At 44.5% G+C, this 15326-nt stretch overlaps 1 protein-coding gene across 2 annotated transcripts in view; it reads left to right on the plus strand.

Moving 5' to 3' along the window:
* Positions 1-15326, plus strand: part of STK26 (serine/threonine kinase 26) — a 75100-nt gene that overhangs the window by 34676 nt on the left and 25098 nt on the right. For both annotated transcript variants that reach the window (XM_029067372.2, XM_029067373.2), the window contains exon 2: positions 13911-14141. In XM_029067372.2, the coding sequence (XP_028923205.1) occupies positions 13911-14141 (231 nt within the window). The remainder of the gene's footprint in view (positions 1-13910; positions 14142-15326) is intronic.

Below are 15326 nucleotides of genomic sequence, written 5' to 3' on the forward strand. Positions count from 1 at the left end.
ATTTTACCATCTTCACACTTACAGAATGGATTCAGTGGAGTTAAGATTTATAGGTAGAGTGGGAGTAGGGGATAATATCCTGTATAATACCCTAATTCCAAATGTATGAAAGGGCTAAATTTTTGGGGAGTGGGTGTGTGATGTTTAAGCTTTTATCAATGCCTTCCTTAGGCTAAAACATGTGAGCATTCAAAGAACAGTTTATTTTTTAGTTGACAAGTTTCCTGGATGAATCATGGATCCCTGCTGCCCACGTCAGAGGCTACCTTTTCTCCGTCTACCCCAGGGCTTAGAACAGTGCTCTGCACATAGTAAGCGCTTAACAAATACCAACATTATTAGTGGGTCGAGGAGGGATTGGAGAGGTTAGAGAAATGGACTGACCATATTATTGGATTATTTTCCTTGGATTTCTACCCCCAAAACTGGCCTCTGGGCAAAATCTGTAGTATAAAGTCATGGAAATCTAGGCATTCTTTTTCGCTAATTCACGGCTTCCTGGTCAACACGTTTTGTGTATTTTGTACATGGTTCCGTCTCAGCCCAAGATTGCAGGTTCAGTTCAGACAGGCGTTGGCAGCCTGATCTTGCTCAGGGTTAATTCTTTGGATATGGATCTCTAGGGTTTAAAATTTAGGAGTGCACTGTAAAATTTAGGAGTGCACCTCAGGACTCATTTATTTCTCTGCTTCCTTTTTGATCAGAGGTATTTTCTCACTTAACTGTGGAGTCTGCATCAATTCAAGCCTATCCTCACCCTCAGAAGATTGTAAACTCAGAGAGTCTTTTAAGGTTTTGAATACCCGCCTAACACTTAAGGAGTACTGCAACCCTGGTAGACATTCACCATCTGTTGGCCAACAAGTGCATTGTAATTTTTTTGAACTTTTTCCACGGATGACAGCATAAATGACGAATGCGCTTCTGTCCAGGGCTCATTTTGGGACTGAAAGCCTGTACGGAGGAATTGATTTCAGTGTTGGTGGTTTGTGCAATTCTTCCCATGCCCTCTCACCCCTGCCTGCCTGTTCTCACCAGGGCAAGGCGAGCTGCACTTGAGTAGGCCGACAGAGGTACAAAAAGTGCATCGCAAAGTCAGCTAAGAATTTTGGTTTACCAAACACATTCACAGCCAAAGCGACTGCAGCGCAGTGCCGATCCTGGGGCAGGGGCCTCTGCTGCCAATGTTAGCCATTTAGTATAGGGTTCCTGCTGAGCCTTTCCACCTTGTGAGGTGGTTGTCAGGAACCTTTATGTCTGCCGACACACCTTAGGCATTCTCCTGTTTCTGCCTACTTTACTCTTCCCCACTTCAAAATCCAAGACAGACTAAAGTCCATCATGATTTTGGTACTGTTGAGCTGTTGATGTTGTGCGTTGTTGTGATTGGTTGACTGCCCCTGTATGGCCATGAAATCAACCCAGTAAATCCATTTCTCATTATTTTGAGTCTTCAAGAACACCTATGGGACCAACTTGGACTTTGGGATTCACTTTTAAGAGGGAATAAAGTTGTACTTAAGCATCCTGAACCAGGTGATGGGGTGGGGAAGGGCATGTTTTCCCCAGGTCGGGCTCCAAATCCTATGCTGCTTCTGTTGTACTCAGGAGTTCTAATGATGTTAAACGCCCTTCTTTTACGTGCTGAGGGAGTTTACAATGCAAAGTGCCATGCAAAAAGTGCTCTTCAAACTCTGCCATGCTGCCTCACGATTCACATGCACCTTCATGTGCTCAATGGACACACTATAAAAGGTGACTTCATCTGTCACCTGAATATTTTCCACTTTTGTGGCCAACAGTTTGTGAAAAGACCTGTTTGACGCAGTCTTTTCTTCTGTTGCAATAAACTGTGAACCATGCTAGGAATTCATGTGGTTCCAGGAAGTGTTTTACAACTAATGCTTAGTCTGGTTGCAGTTTATAGTTCAAAATAGGTGGCAGTCAGCATATTCTTCTCTCAGCCTATTTTTTTCTGTATGTTGGCTTTAAAAATTGGTGGTTTAAATCCATGCCTCTGCCAAAATCTTCCTTCCTCTGATAATAAAAATAAAATTAGATGGACGTCTTCAATGGCAGGCAACACTACTTTCAAAAGTGAAAAATCTGTATCAGTATCAACACTAATTATCGAGTGTCTAGGGGGCCTTTCTGAGCTCAAGCATTCAATGTCCCATGTTTCTGAGCTAAATATAGTGGTGAGGTCAGCATCTGTTTGCCTAGGTCCAGTCATTGTGACCATTTCACATGCTTCTTCGCTTGCTTGGATTAGCACAAACATAATTCCTCAGTGTCAACCAGCGGAGGAACTTTGAATCCTTCAAAGCACATATGATCTTGGCTTTATCATTTGCTGTGGCTTAAAGAGCCACGACACTAGAGTTCCACCCGTGTACTGATGGACGTGAAACTAAAGTGCAGCAAGTCGAACAACCATTTGATCCTCTAAATTATCAAGGTCCCCGAGCCCCTCGGATTCCAGGAGGGGAGAGTCTGCTCCGGTCAACTGTCATCCTGCACGAGCTCCAGGCCAGCCCGGAGTTAAACCCTGGGTGTCAGGATCCCAGGGAGAGGGAAATCAATTCAGGGGATTCAGATAGCTTTTCAGAACTCTTTGAGGGCCATGGGTTTTGGAAACCCCCCTGGGTGGCCCCAAAACTACATCTTTCAGGACCTCTGTGGTCTTGATCATGCCATAATGTGACTACAGTAGAACCCAGGGAGCAACAGCAGTGGCAGGCACCACAAGCAGCGTGGCTCAGTGGAAAGAACCCGGGCTTGGGAGTCAGGGGTCATGGGTTGTAATCCCAGCTCCGACGCTTGTCAGCTGAGTGACCTTGGGTAAGTCACTTAACTTCTCTATGCCTACGTTACCCCATCTGTAAAATGGGGATGAAGACTGTGAGCCCTACATGGGACAACCTGATTACCTTGTATCTAATCCAGCACTTAGAACAGTGCTTAGCACATAGTAAGCGCTTAACAAATACCAACATTATTATTATTATTTAATCGTATTTATTGAGCACATACTGTGTGCAGAGCACTATACTAAGCTCTGGGTAGAGTACAGTATAAACATAACCAGACACATTCCTGTCCACAATGAGTTTACAGTCTAGAGGACTAACTGTGATATTTTCCACATAGGTAAACTCCTCATGGGCTGGGATTGGGGCTACCACCAGTGAGGTACTCTCCCTCTGTAAGCACACAGATACCTGTGATAGATCAATCTGGGCCTATTCAGCCTGCGCAGAACTGTGTCACAGGATTCATCCAGCCAAGGGGCATCCTGAGAGAGGAAGTGCACCTGAAATGCTCCTTGCCTTGAAAGGCAAAAATCCAATAGACCCTTCCCTGGACCTAATCCAAACCCAAGGCCTTGAACAGAACCAGGCCAGTGGTGAGAATGTAACAATTTCAACATTCCCCATTTACACTTCTCTGTCAGTAATAATAATAATAATAATATTAAGCACTTACTATGTGCCGGGTACTATACTAAGTGCTGGGGTGGGTACAAGCAAATTGGGTTGGCACAGTCCCTGTCCCCCATTGGGCTCACAGTCTTAATCCCCATTTTACAGATGAGATAACTGAGGCACAGAGAAGTGACTTTCCCAAGGCCATACAGAGAAGCAGTGGAGCCAGGATTAGAATCCATGACCTTCTGACTCTCAGGTCTGTGCTCTAGCCACTGTGCCATGCTGCTTCTGCTTATAGCTCTCTGGTAGATTCCTGCACACTCCATGTTAAGTCAGAGGCAGCTTTTCTGGTTTAAATGGGTGAATCAGTCAGCTAGCTCAGGAGTTTAGGGAGATGTTTGACTTATAAATTAGCTGGATGGAGGCTTCAGGTTTCCTAGAGACATGGTTGGGCCAGGGCTTACAATTGACTGGATTCCGTCCGTGCAAGCAGGAAAAGGATGTGTAACTGTTCAATAATAATAATAATAATGTTATTTGTTAAGCGCTTACTATGTGCCGAGCACTGTTCTAAGCGCTGGGGTAAACACAAGGGAATCAGGTTGTCCCACGTGGGGCTCACAGTCTTAATCCCCATTTTACAGATGAGGTAACTGAGGCACCGAGAAGTTGACTTGCCCAAAGTCACACAGCTGACAAATGGCCGAGCCGGGATTTGAACCCATGACCTCTGACTCCAAAGCCCATGCTCTTTCCACTGAGCCACGCTGCTTCTCTAAGCAATCAGTGATAACGAGTTTAAATTTAAAGTTCAAGTTACTTTACCTGAAATACTGGCCTCCCCATTGACTTCCAGAAAATACTTTTCTCATTGTTTGATATGTGTAAAAGTTTAGTTGTAGGCTTTTGAGAGCATATAATCAGTTTTGAAACTACAAAAATTTTACCAGTCAACCAAAAAATACAGGCTTAAAATGTAATAAACGAGCATCTTTGCAATGCTCATCCCAGGCAAGTCAGTTGTCCCCTAGTCTTGTATACTCCAGAGATTCATTTTGAAAGGGATGTCTGAGTTGTTTCAGTGATTCTTGGCTTTTTACTCAGTCCATTCCCATCTATTACCTTATCAGGAGCTTTAAAGCTTCCTTGGGTTTGTTTTGAAAAAGAAATTGTTCCTTGGAAAGTACATCCAGTTTTTATTTTTTCTCATCTTCAAAACACTACAGCAACATGCCTGAATTATGTTCTTTTTATTTCTCTGGGCTGAAGTTTGTGAAAAATTGGAGGGCCTAGGGAGGGTAATTCAATAAGGGGTTAAGATTTGCTTATAATAATAATGATAATTGTGGTATTTAAGCACTTACTATGTGCCACGCTCTGTACTAAGCACAGGGGTAGATACAAGCAAATTGGGCTGGACACAGTCTCTGTCCCACATGGGTATAGTCTTAATCCCCATTTTACAGATGAGGTAACTGAGGCACAGAGAAATTAAGCTATTTGCCCAAGGTCACACAGCAGACAAATGGCAGCACTGAGATTACAACTCAGGTCTTTCAGACTCCCAGGCCCATGCTCTGTCCACTAGGCCAAGCAGCCATGGGTTGCTCAGGTACTTGTTGGCCTTTTTTCCCCCCTCCTTATGGTAGCAATTTACCAATAATTAGTTCTCTCTTAAAATTATGGAAATTAATTTTTCAGGCTTGCTTAGTTGAAACCCCTTAAAAAACACTGAAAGTTGTTTTGAATCCACACTTCCAAAATCCTTTTGAAAAGCAGCTACTTGCCCTGTTTGAAGTATTTGTAGTTAAATAAATTTTTTAAAGTGAATGGACACTGGTTAAGGTAAGAAATACTGCGTTAATTTTGATTTCCTTTCTCAAACAAGATTTGAGAAGAGGTGGTGATGAGCCTTTTTTGATTATGGCTATATGGGGGCAATCAGTGATAACGAGTTTAAATTCCTCCCTCCTTACTAGTATTTGTGCAGCTGGAATTCTTTCAGTTGCACATGGGCAGGCTGTCTGTATGGTCTAGCCATGGCTTTGATTTAATGGAGTATCTGAACTTACAGTCCTTATTTATCTGTAGAGAACTTGTTGTACTCATCAAATCTCACAAAAGAATACAACCACAAGGAACAGCAGTAAGATTATAGCTAGGAAGGTTGTTCCAAGGATTTTTCATTGCAGTTTTTTAATGGTAAGTGGGAAGGTTACAAATGTTCATATGCCTAAAAAGAGAATACTTTGTCTTTGAAAGACAGATAAAATTGAATTAAAATGAAGTCTTGCATTCTGTGCCCCACTTTGAGGGCTCCTGTCTGTGGTAATCCTCCTTGACATCTCATCTACTTTTAACCCTACTGGCCACTCTTCTACTGGAAACAAGGTGAAACCATGGTGTTACCAACCCAGCTCTCTCCTGGTTCTTCCCTTAGCTTTCTGACTGCTCCTTTTTCAGTCTTTACCAACTCCTCTTCCCCAAAACTGTGGGTGGCCTTCAAGTCTCTTGCTCACCTTACTTTATACACCCTCTCTCAGTGAGCTTTTCTGCTCTCATAGCTTCAACTACCACCTCTGTGCAGATGACTCCCAATTTTATCTTCCTAGCCCCATCTTCTCACCATCGTCTGCAATCTCACATTTCAGTATGCTTGCAAATCTTTTCTACATGGATGGCCCACCAGCACCTTAAGCTCAATGTAACTCTTCATCTACCTTCCCAAATCTGCTCCTCTGCCCAACATTCTTATCACAGTTACCACCACCATCTTCCCTTGTCTCCAAAGCTCGCATTCTTATTAGAGGTTTTCACTCCTCTCTTTCACTCACCTAGTCCATTGCTAAATTCTCCTGGCTTTTTTCATCCATCACATTTCCCATTTCCACCTCTTTCTCTCAGGTGGTCTCTGTTGTTGTCTAGGTGTTCATCTTATCAACCAGCTAGACTAAATATGATTGAATGAATATTCATTCATTCAATAGTATTTATTGAGCGCTTACTATGTGCAGAGCACTGTACTAAGCGCTTGGGATGAACAAGTCGGCAACAGATAGAGACAGTCCCTGCCGTTTGACGGGCTTACAGTCTAATCGGGGGAGACGGACAGACAAGAACAATGGCACTAAACAGCGTCAAGGGGAAGAACATCTCGTAAAAACAATGGCAACTAAATAGAATCAAGGCGATGTACAATTCATTAACAAAATAAATAGGGTAACGAAAATATATACAGTTGAGCGGACGGGTACAGTGCTGTGGGGATGGGAAGGGAGAGGTGGAGGAGCAGAGGGAAAAGGGGAAAATGAGGCTTTAGCTGCGGAGAGGTAAAGGGGGGGATGGCAGAGGGAGTAGAGGGGGAAGAGGAGCTCAGTCTGGGAAGGCCTCTTGGAGGAGGTGATTTTTAAGTAAGGTTTTGAAGAGGGAAAGAGAATCAGTTTGGCGGAGGTGAGGAGGGAGGGCGTTCCGGGACCGCGGGAGGACGTGACCCAGGGGTCGACGGCGGGATAGGCGAGACCGAGGGACGGCGAGGAGGTGGGCGGCAGAGGAGCGGAGCGTGCGGGGTGGGCGGTAGAAAGAGAGAAGGGAGGAGAGGTAGGAAGGGGCAAGGTGATGGAGAGCCTTGAAGCCTAGAGTGAGGAGTTTTTGTTTGGAGCGGAGGTCGATAGGCAACCACTGGAGTTGTTTAAGAAGGGGAGTGACATGCCCAGATCGTTTCTGCAGGAAGATGAGCCGGGCAGCGGAGTGAAGAATAGACCGGAGCGGGGCGAGAGAGGAGGAAGGGAGGTCAGAGAGAAGGCTGACACAGTAGTCTAGCCGGGATATAACGAGAGCCCGTAATAGTAAGGTAGCCGTTTGGGTGGAGAGGAAAGGGCGGATCTTGGCGATATTGTAGAGGTGAAACCGGCAGGTCTTGGTAACGGATAGGATGCGTGGGGTGAACGAGAGGGACGAGTCAAGGATGACACCGAGATTGCGGGCCTGCGGGACGGGAAGGATGGTCGTGCCATCCACGGTGATGGAGAAGTCTGGGAGCGGACCGGGCTTGGGAGGGAAGATGAGGAGCTCAGTCTTGCTCATGTTGAGTTTTAGGTGGCGGGCAGACATCCAGGTGGAGACGTCCCGGAGGCAGGAGGAGATGCGAGCCTGAAGGGAGGGGGAGAGGACAGGGGCGGAGATGTAGATCTGCGTGTCATCTGCGTAGAGATGGTAGTCAAAGCCGTGAGAGCGAATGAGTTCACCGAGGGAGTGAGTGTAAATGGAGAACAGAAGAGGGCCAAGAACTGACCCTTGAGGAACTCCAACAGTTAAAGGATGGGAGGGGGAGGAGGCTCCAGCGTAGGAGACCGAGAATGATCGGCCAGAGAGGTAAGAGGAGAACCAGGAGAGGACAGAGTCCGTGAAGCCAAGGTGAGATAAGGTACGGAGGAGGAGGGGATGGTCGACAGTGTCAAAGGCAGCAGAGAGGTCAAGGAGGATCAGAATGGAGTAGGAGCCATTGGATTTGGCAAGAAGGAGGTCATCCTGCTCACCAGTCTTATTGTCACTGACCTCTCTGCTCTCCAGTCTATTCTTCTTTCTACCTGAGTCATTTTTCTAAAACATTAGTTAGCACGTAACTCTTAACACCTCAAAAACCTTCGGTTCAAACCATTTTGTTCTGTCTCCCTCTTTAGAGTATCGGCTCACTGAGGTTAGGGATGGGGTCTTTTACATGTCTCCCCTCTCCTTGAAAACCTCCAGTAGTTAACCTTTCATCTTCATATCAAACAGAAAAACTCCTGACTGTTGGCTTTAAGGCCATCCTCCAGTTTTCTCCCCCTTACCTACCTACCCTCTTCTATTACACCCCCAGCTTGCACTCTGTATTTCTCCCAAGTTCATCCTGGACCTCAAGGTTAGGGTTGATTGTATGCAGCACATAAGGCCATCTTTCAAGTTGAGAGGAAGGAAGCAATGTGAACTGCCGTCTTTCTCTCTCTCTCTCTCTCTGAATTCTTGAAAATAGAATAGCAACAGTCATTTGCTAGGCTTGAGCTGTGGTGGCCAGACTATGGCTTGTGAGTCACATATGGCTTGTGCCTATGGGTGTTGTCAGTTCATTAGAGGGCCTCAATTCGGATGCTCGAATGATGGCAGTGGTGCGCGCCCCCCCCCCCCCCCCCCCCGCCAGCCTAGTGGGCCCAGGCCTGGGAGAGGGGCGACCCCTGACCCCTCCTGATTTATGTGTGCTGTCATCCCCTCTCCTTCCTGCCTGGAGCTACTCCCCCATCCTCACCAGGGATCCCCCTCTCCCTGCTCTGTTTAAAGGGCTTTTCTTTGTCTGCACTTCTCTGCCATATTGTGGTTTTGATTTGCGGTTTTTCATTTCTTGAGGCCTGCCCACCAGTGGACCTGTGTAATCTGTTAGAGGGAACCTTGGGGAAATAGAAGGGATTCGTATTCAAGTTCTTTTAAGTTTAGGGTATATTGCCTTAAGAGTGCCTCACATTTGCTCTTGGAAAATCATTAGTGAAAACTGTTACTTGAAGTTGGACCAATTAAAGGTAACATTGCCCTTTAGCTCGGAAAAAGTTTTGTCTTAGCATCTTAAGCATTTATGTTTGTTCTTCCATTTGGGGATATATTTCTTGGAATCAATTTGAGATTAATTCAAAATGTTTCTTTTACCTACTCTTTTTTGCTCCCTTTGACAAGGAAACGTGGGATCCTTCCCAGATTCTAGGAATGGATAGAATGGACAAAATGAACTGTACATAGGATAAGTAATCTTTTCTTCGCCTTTGCAAGCTGCAGTTACTGCCCCCCTTTGGATACATGTCTCGTGCTGTAAAGTGTAAACAATGACCTATTATTATGTACAGAGAATTAGTAGTTTGGGAGTTCATTTGTTTGTAGAAACAGATGGAGGCTTCTATGTGTAGGTCTGAAAGCTTTTTGAATGAGACTGCTGAGTGCCTGTCTCCAAACTCTAGAAGTTGAAGAAAGGGGAGTATTTGATTAACAGGTACCAAGTTGAGGAGAAACCTTTTTGCCTTGTCAGTTTTGTGAGGCATGGAGATGAGTCTTGATCTGAATAAAACCTAATGTACAGATCAGGTAATTTAGAAGAGTACTTTGTTGATATAGCATATGAAAATTCTTACAGTTTTGCCTTGCTTGGAACTTAAAGATATTTGCTGAAGCAATCCTTGTTTCCCCACTCCTCAGTGGTTGCCCATCCACCTCTGTAACAAACAGAAACTCCTTTAAAGCATTCAGTCTCCTCACTCCCTCCCACCTTACTTCTCTGATTTCCCACAACAGCTTAGCCCACACACTTCACTCCTCTAACCCCAGCCTACTTCCCTCCAACCCGATCTCATATATCTTCCTGCTGACCTCTCACCCACGTCCTGCCTCTTACCTGGAACTCCCTCCCCCTTCATATCCGACAAACCATCGTTCTCCCCACTTTCAAAGCTTTATTAAAAGTACATCTCCTCCAAGAGGCCTTCCCTTTATAAGCCCTCATTTCCTCTTCTCCTGCTCTCTTCTCTGTCACCTTTGGACTTGGATTTGCACCCTTTATTAACTCCTCCCTGAGTCCTACAGCACTTGTGTATGTATCTGTAATTTATCTAAATGCCCGTCTCATCCTCTATACTGTAAGCCCACTGTGGACAGGAAATGTATCTACCAATTCTGTCCTGTGGTACTCTCCTAAGCTCTTGGTACAGGGCTCTGCCCACAGAAAGTACTCAATAAATACGATTGATTGATATCCAAGGGCTGGGTGCCAGCAGGATGTAAAACCTCTCACAGTTAAGTCTTTAATGTTCTCGGGTCCCATTTGCAAAGGCCACATTTAAAGGAAGAGGACAATTCAAGCCTGACCAAAAAAACCACAAAGAACTGACAGTTTTTTGTCAGACTTTGGCCTCTTGTTGAGATTACCCATAGGATGCCTCTTTGGCATGTGTTTGGAAGAGTGGAGGTCCCAGGAATTGATGGCAAGTACCAGTCAGTTCTGCCATAAATGCACCTAGAATGTGACCATAGAACTAGGGAACCTTTTTTTCAAAACATTCATCTGGAAGTAAATCAATTAATCACTGGCGTTTCTTGAGCCCTTAACTGTATGGAGAGCACTCTACTAAGCCCTTGGGGAACTATGATGCAATAGAGTTGATAGGCATAATCCCTTCCCACAAGGAACTTACAGTACCAGGGGAGACCACTATTAAAATAAATTACAGGTAGGGAAATAGAACATAAGGATATGTACAGAGGTGCTGTGGGGTTGGAGTATAAAAGTATCTGAAGCCAACCATGGTAATTGGAGAAATGGTATACATTTGTGCGTGGTGCGGGTTGTAGGATTAGTACTAAAAGGTGAGTTTTCTTTAACATGATGGAGTACTTCAAGAATGCAGCTCTGTGTTAAGGGAAGACTCTCTAGACATTTTAGCTTGTTCCTACTAAAAGACCTGAGCAATCACTCATCTCTAAAGGTTGTAACATCACTGTTTATTGTTGTCTTCCATATGTAAACTGTATCACTTTACAGCTGTGTTTTTCTTCTCTGGATTTAGTGTATGGGAAATTTTAGGCTCCTGTATATTCAACTTGTACAATAAATGTTGTTGATCTGTAGACTGTAAATTCCTTGGGGGCGGGAATTGCATCTCCCAGCTTCATCGTTGATTGATTTAGGCTAGATTCACTTTGCTGATCTAAGGGGAACAGGAGCTCTTTGCCATTCTTCGTTGTTCTCTTGTGCTACAAGCTCAGTATTTAACGAGAATGAATTTTTGGCCCCCACCCCCATTCTCTTCAAATTGGTAGTCTTATATTACAGTCTCCTTAGTTGTCACTTGACAAATGAAGCTTTTATACCACGTAGAATCATACCTACCGGAATGCTCCAAAACTAAATTTTTAGTATTTTTAGAATTAGAAAATATAGGATTCTCTTAAAAATCAATACCATATTGCAAGTAACCCCTTAGGTCTTCCTCTTCCTTCTCTTCTCCCCTGCTTCCCCCACCAACCCCCATCCCTGCCACTCTTTCAGGAAATCTTATAAGATGACAACAGCCAGGTAGAGGACACCCAAAGAGTTGTGTGATGGAGAGAGGCTGTATGGCTCTAAAACCTAATCTCAAATTCAGGATTGGCTTTGTTTTGGAGCAGTAAAATAACTGCGTTCACTCTTCCATTTTCTTATCATGGAAAGTGTTGTCCTTAAATTATCATCAACAGCATTTCATGAGTACCTACTGTGGGCAGAGCACTGTACTAGCATTTTGGAACATTTAGTAAAAGATGTATTTATCTTTTAACAAGTTCAGACAAAGAATCCATCAGGCTAGAGGCACAGAAGAGAAAAAAAAAACTTTTATGCCAGATTTTTCTTTGTTTTAGGATCTTCAGTTTCATTTGACATGAGAAGCAAGATATGGTTAATTTGGGTATTGAATGATGAAAACTGCATTAATAAAGCATGAATCCCTCAGGACCTTTCTACCGGCTTTGATTTCTTGACACTCTTTATTTTGCATAGGTCAGTTCTCAAGTATTGCAGTAGTAATATTTTTATTAAACACCTACTATGTGCCAAGCACCGTGCTGGGAAAGAATACACAAGTAGGGATTAGACAGGGTCCCTGGTCCAAAAGGGGTTGACAGTCTAAGGATATAAGCGGGGAAAGATTTGTGACAGATATGTAAGGAATGATAAAATAATGAAATAGTAAAACAAGAAAAAAGCCAAGGACAGACAAAATTAAAAAACAAAACCATAAATCAATAAGGTGCAGTGGCTCGAGGAGCAGAATTTCAGACTCCTTTTCTTTCCTTTTCTACCCCCTTTCATAAATTTAGCTTAGTTAAAATCACATAAGTAAAGTTCTTCTTTGGGTTCATGGTTAAGGTTATTGGGTAGTTTTCCTCAAAATCGTAGTGAAAATCATATTAATCTGTGCCAGGCTTATGTGCCTAGGGCAGGTTCTGAGCTGCCATATCAGACCACTTCCCTGAGGGAAGATAGAGAGATGTCTGAGTTGTTTGAACTGCTTTGCACTCATCAGCCTTGTGTCAGTTCCCTGATCTTGAGGTTGGAGGCCCAAGCTGAGCCTAGAGCCCTGCACTCTCTGGGCCTGATGGAGACAGGGCACCATCTTCTCATCTGCTTCCCCGTCTTCTCATCTGCTTCCCAGTCTGAAAACTGGTTGGGGGGGCCGGGGGGCAGGAGAGGGGTCTATGGCTGAGTGCTGGGGGACATCAAATCATCGAATACTATTGACAAACTGACAGGAGATTTGAGTTCTGGACCTGGTCCTCCATTCAGCTGTAGGAGTAGCTCTTCTAGCATTTAAAGAAATGCATTTATGTGGTTTTTATTAAGGGAAATTAGTTTCAATCAGTCAATGGTATTTGAGTGCTTACTTTGTGCAGAGCACTGTATTGAGCAGTTGGAAAAGTTCAGTACAGTAAAGTTGGTAGACATGATCCCTGTCCCCAAGGACCTTACAGTCTGCAGGAGGAGGCACTGTAGGGAGAGGGGAAATTGAGTATAAGAATATACACAGAAGTATCTTTTGTCTATCCCAGCACTTAATGCAGTGCTCGGCCCATAAGGGCTTCACAAGTACCACAATTATTTTTATGATTATGAGCACTGTGGGGCTGAGGAGAGTGTCAAAGTGCTTAAGGGGTACACAGCCAAGATCATGGTCCAAGCAAAGGGGAGGGTTGATAAGTGAAATAATGGGCTGAGTGTGAAAAGGCTTCTTGAGGAGATATGGTTTTAGGAGAGTTTTGAAGGTGGGAAAAGTGGTGGACTCTTGGATATAAAGGGGGAAAGAGTTCCATAGATGAGGGATTGACAGGGTAGAGGAGATCAAGGAACAGGAGCTGAGTGTGCAGGTTGCCATGTAGTTGGAAATCAGGGCGATTAGGTAGGAGGGAGGAGGGAACTGTTTAAAGTCAATAGTGAGGAGTTTCTGTTTGGAGAGTTTGCTGTGTTTGAAAAAGTGGGACAGAAAGTGTAAACTGAATGAGTGGAAAGGCCCTTTTTCTTAAGCCTAATAGCAACAACAGCAGCCCTGGAAGTATGGAATCTTGTAAGCCTCTGGGAGAGGCTGGGAGGCAGCTGGTTTCCAACTCCGGGGAGGATCTTTCCCAGTAAGTTGGTTACCATGGAAGGAAAGTGAACTGAATTTTCTAGGCACCCCAGAAATTAGCCATAGGATTCTTGTGCATCTAAACATCATGCACGCCTGGGAACAGGTTTGACCAAATTACTTCAATCTGCATGTTCAAAAAAATGCTGATGCACAAAAGGGTAGGTAAAATAAGGTGACTGTCTCTCTGAGTAAATTGTTTTTACTGCAGCTGTGCTTTTACTTCAAATCTTTTTTAGTTCTTTTCATTTTTGAAAGTTGTAATCCACCATATTTAGGTGTGGTTTTTTTTCCATCTTCTTTCTGTTCTCAGAATCATAGAGCTGACCCGGAAGAACTCTTCACAAAATTGGAACGTATTGGAAAAGGCTCCTTTGGAGAAGTTTTTAAAGGAATTGATAATCGGACACAACAAGTGGTTGCTATAAAAATCATAGACCTTGAGGAAGCAGAAGATGAGATAGAAGATATACAGCAAGAAATAACTGTTTTAAGTCAGTGTGATAGTCCATATGTAACAAAATACTATGGATCATATTTAAAGGTAACGTATGTGTTTTTGCTATAAACGTTTGATACTCAAATCTGAAGATATTTCTTCCAGTGTTGTTAAAAAAAAGGAAATGCCAAACATCAGGGAAACGGAGCCCAAGGACTAAATCTGACTGACTTTACAGGATCAAGCAGCCAGCAGTTGGATCCAGCTTGTGGGTTACATTGGAACAGCTCTTATCTCTAATGGCCTTGAGTGTTGGCCATAGTTTCAATTACAGGTTGGGGCCACAATCCCAACTGAGTCTTGCGTTGGAGCGAGCGGCAGGACTTGGCCTTTTCCGTAGGACTTCCAGTTCACTGGCCTGTGCTCCCTTCCTCCCCTCTCCCTTTCCATTTAGTAGAGATAGTGACCCGGCTCCGTTTCCGAGATCACAGTGTCATCAGCTTTCAATGGTACAGGAGTAATGCTGTGTTTAGTGGAAGCTGCCCCCTGAAGAACTCCTCAGAATCCCCCATATTTTTGAGCCCCAGGGTACCCTTTGGGATCAGTCAGCAGTATTTACTGAGTGTCTACCATAAGCAGAGCCCTGTAGTAAGCATTTAGGAGAGTACAGTACAGTAGTTCCTAACCTCAGGGACATCTCAAATCTAGTGGGAGTGGGTGGGATTTTTAAGTTGAGATCTGGCTTCAGTTCAAGACCTGGCCAAAGCTGAACCTTTAGGACCTTCGCATCCAGGCCCGACTCTAAGGGACCCTCAGCCAACCCTTCTGGCAAGAGAGGTCATTGTTTGCACAGGCATAGGTGGATAGATTCTGCAGCCCAGGGAGATACCACATTAGTGGCAGTGCTATGGACTCACACTGTCCTAAACCCACTGCCTTTACTGGAGCGGGGGCAAGAAGAATGAAGGGTAATGTTTGCTCCTAGCCAGGGGATGAGCTCTCCCCAAATCCAGCCACGTTGCTGGTGGCCCAGGCCTGGACTTGGCCTTGTAGGACTCTCCCAAACCTGGTTGTATCTGTCCGTTTCCTGGACACGCAGAGGTTTAGTTTAGTTCCAGGGCCTTCTTGGGACTTGACTGGACCCAGGAGGAGTCACAGCAGAGTCTGGCCAGAAGAAGTGTCTTGGTGGACCTTTGGGAAATCTGGCAAGTGGGGAAGGAGGAGGGGCTCTTCTCTGGGCGGTGATGGCTCCTAGTTTGGGGAGTTCCTTGCCTCCAGAGGTAGAACTGT

This window comes from Ornithorhynchus anatinus, chromosome 6 (assembly GCF_004115215.2).
Source record: "Ornithorhynchus anatinus isolate Pmale09 chromosome 6, mOrnAna1.pri.v4, whole genome shotgun sequence".
NCBI classification, from domain to species: Eukaryota; Metazoa; Chordata; class Mammalia; order Monotremata; family Ornithorhynchidae; genus Ornithorhynchus; species Ornithorhynchus anatinus.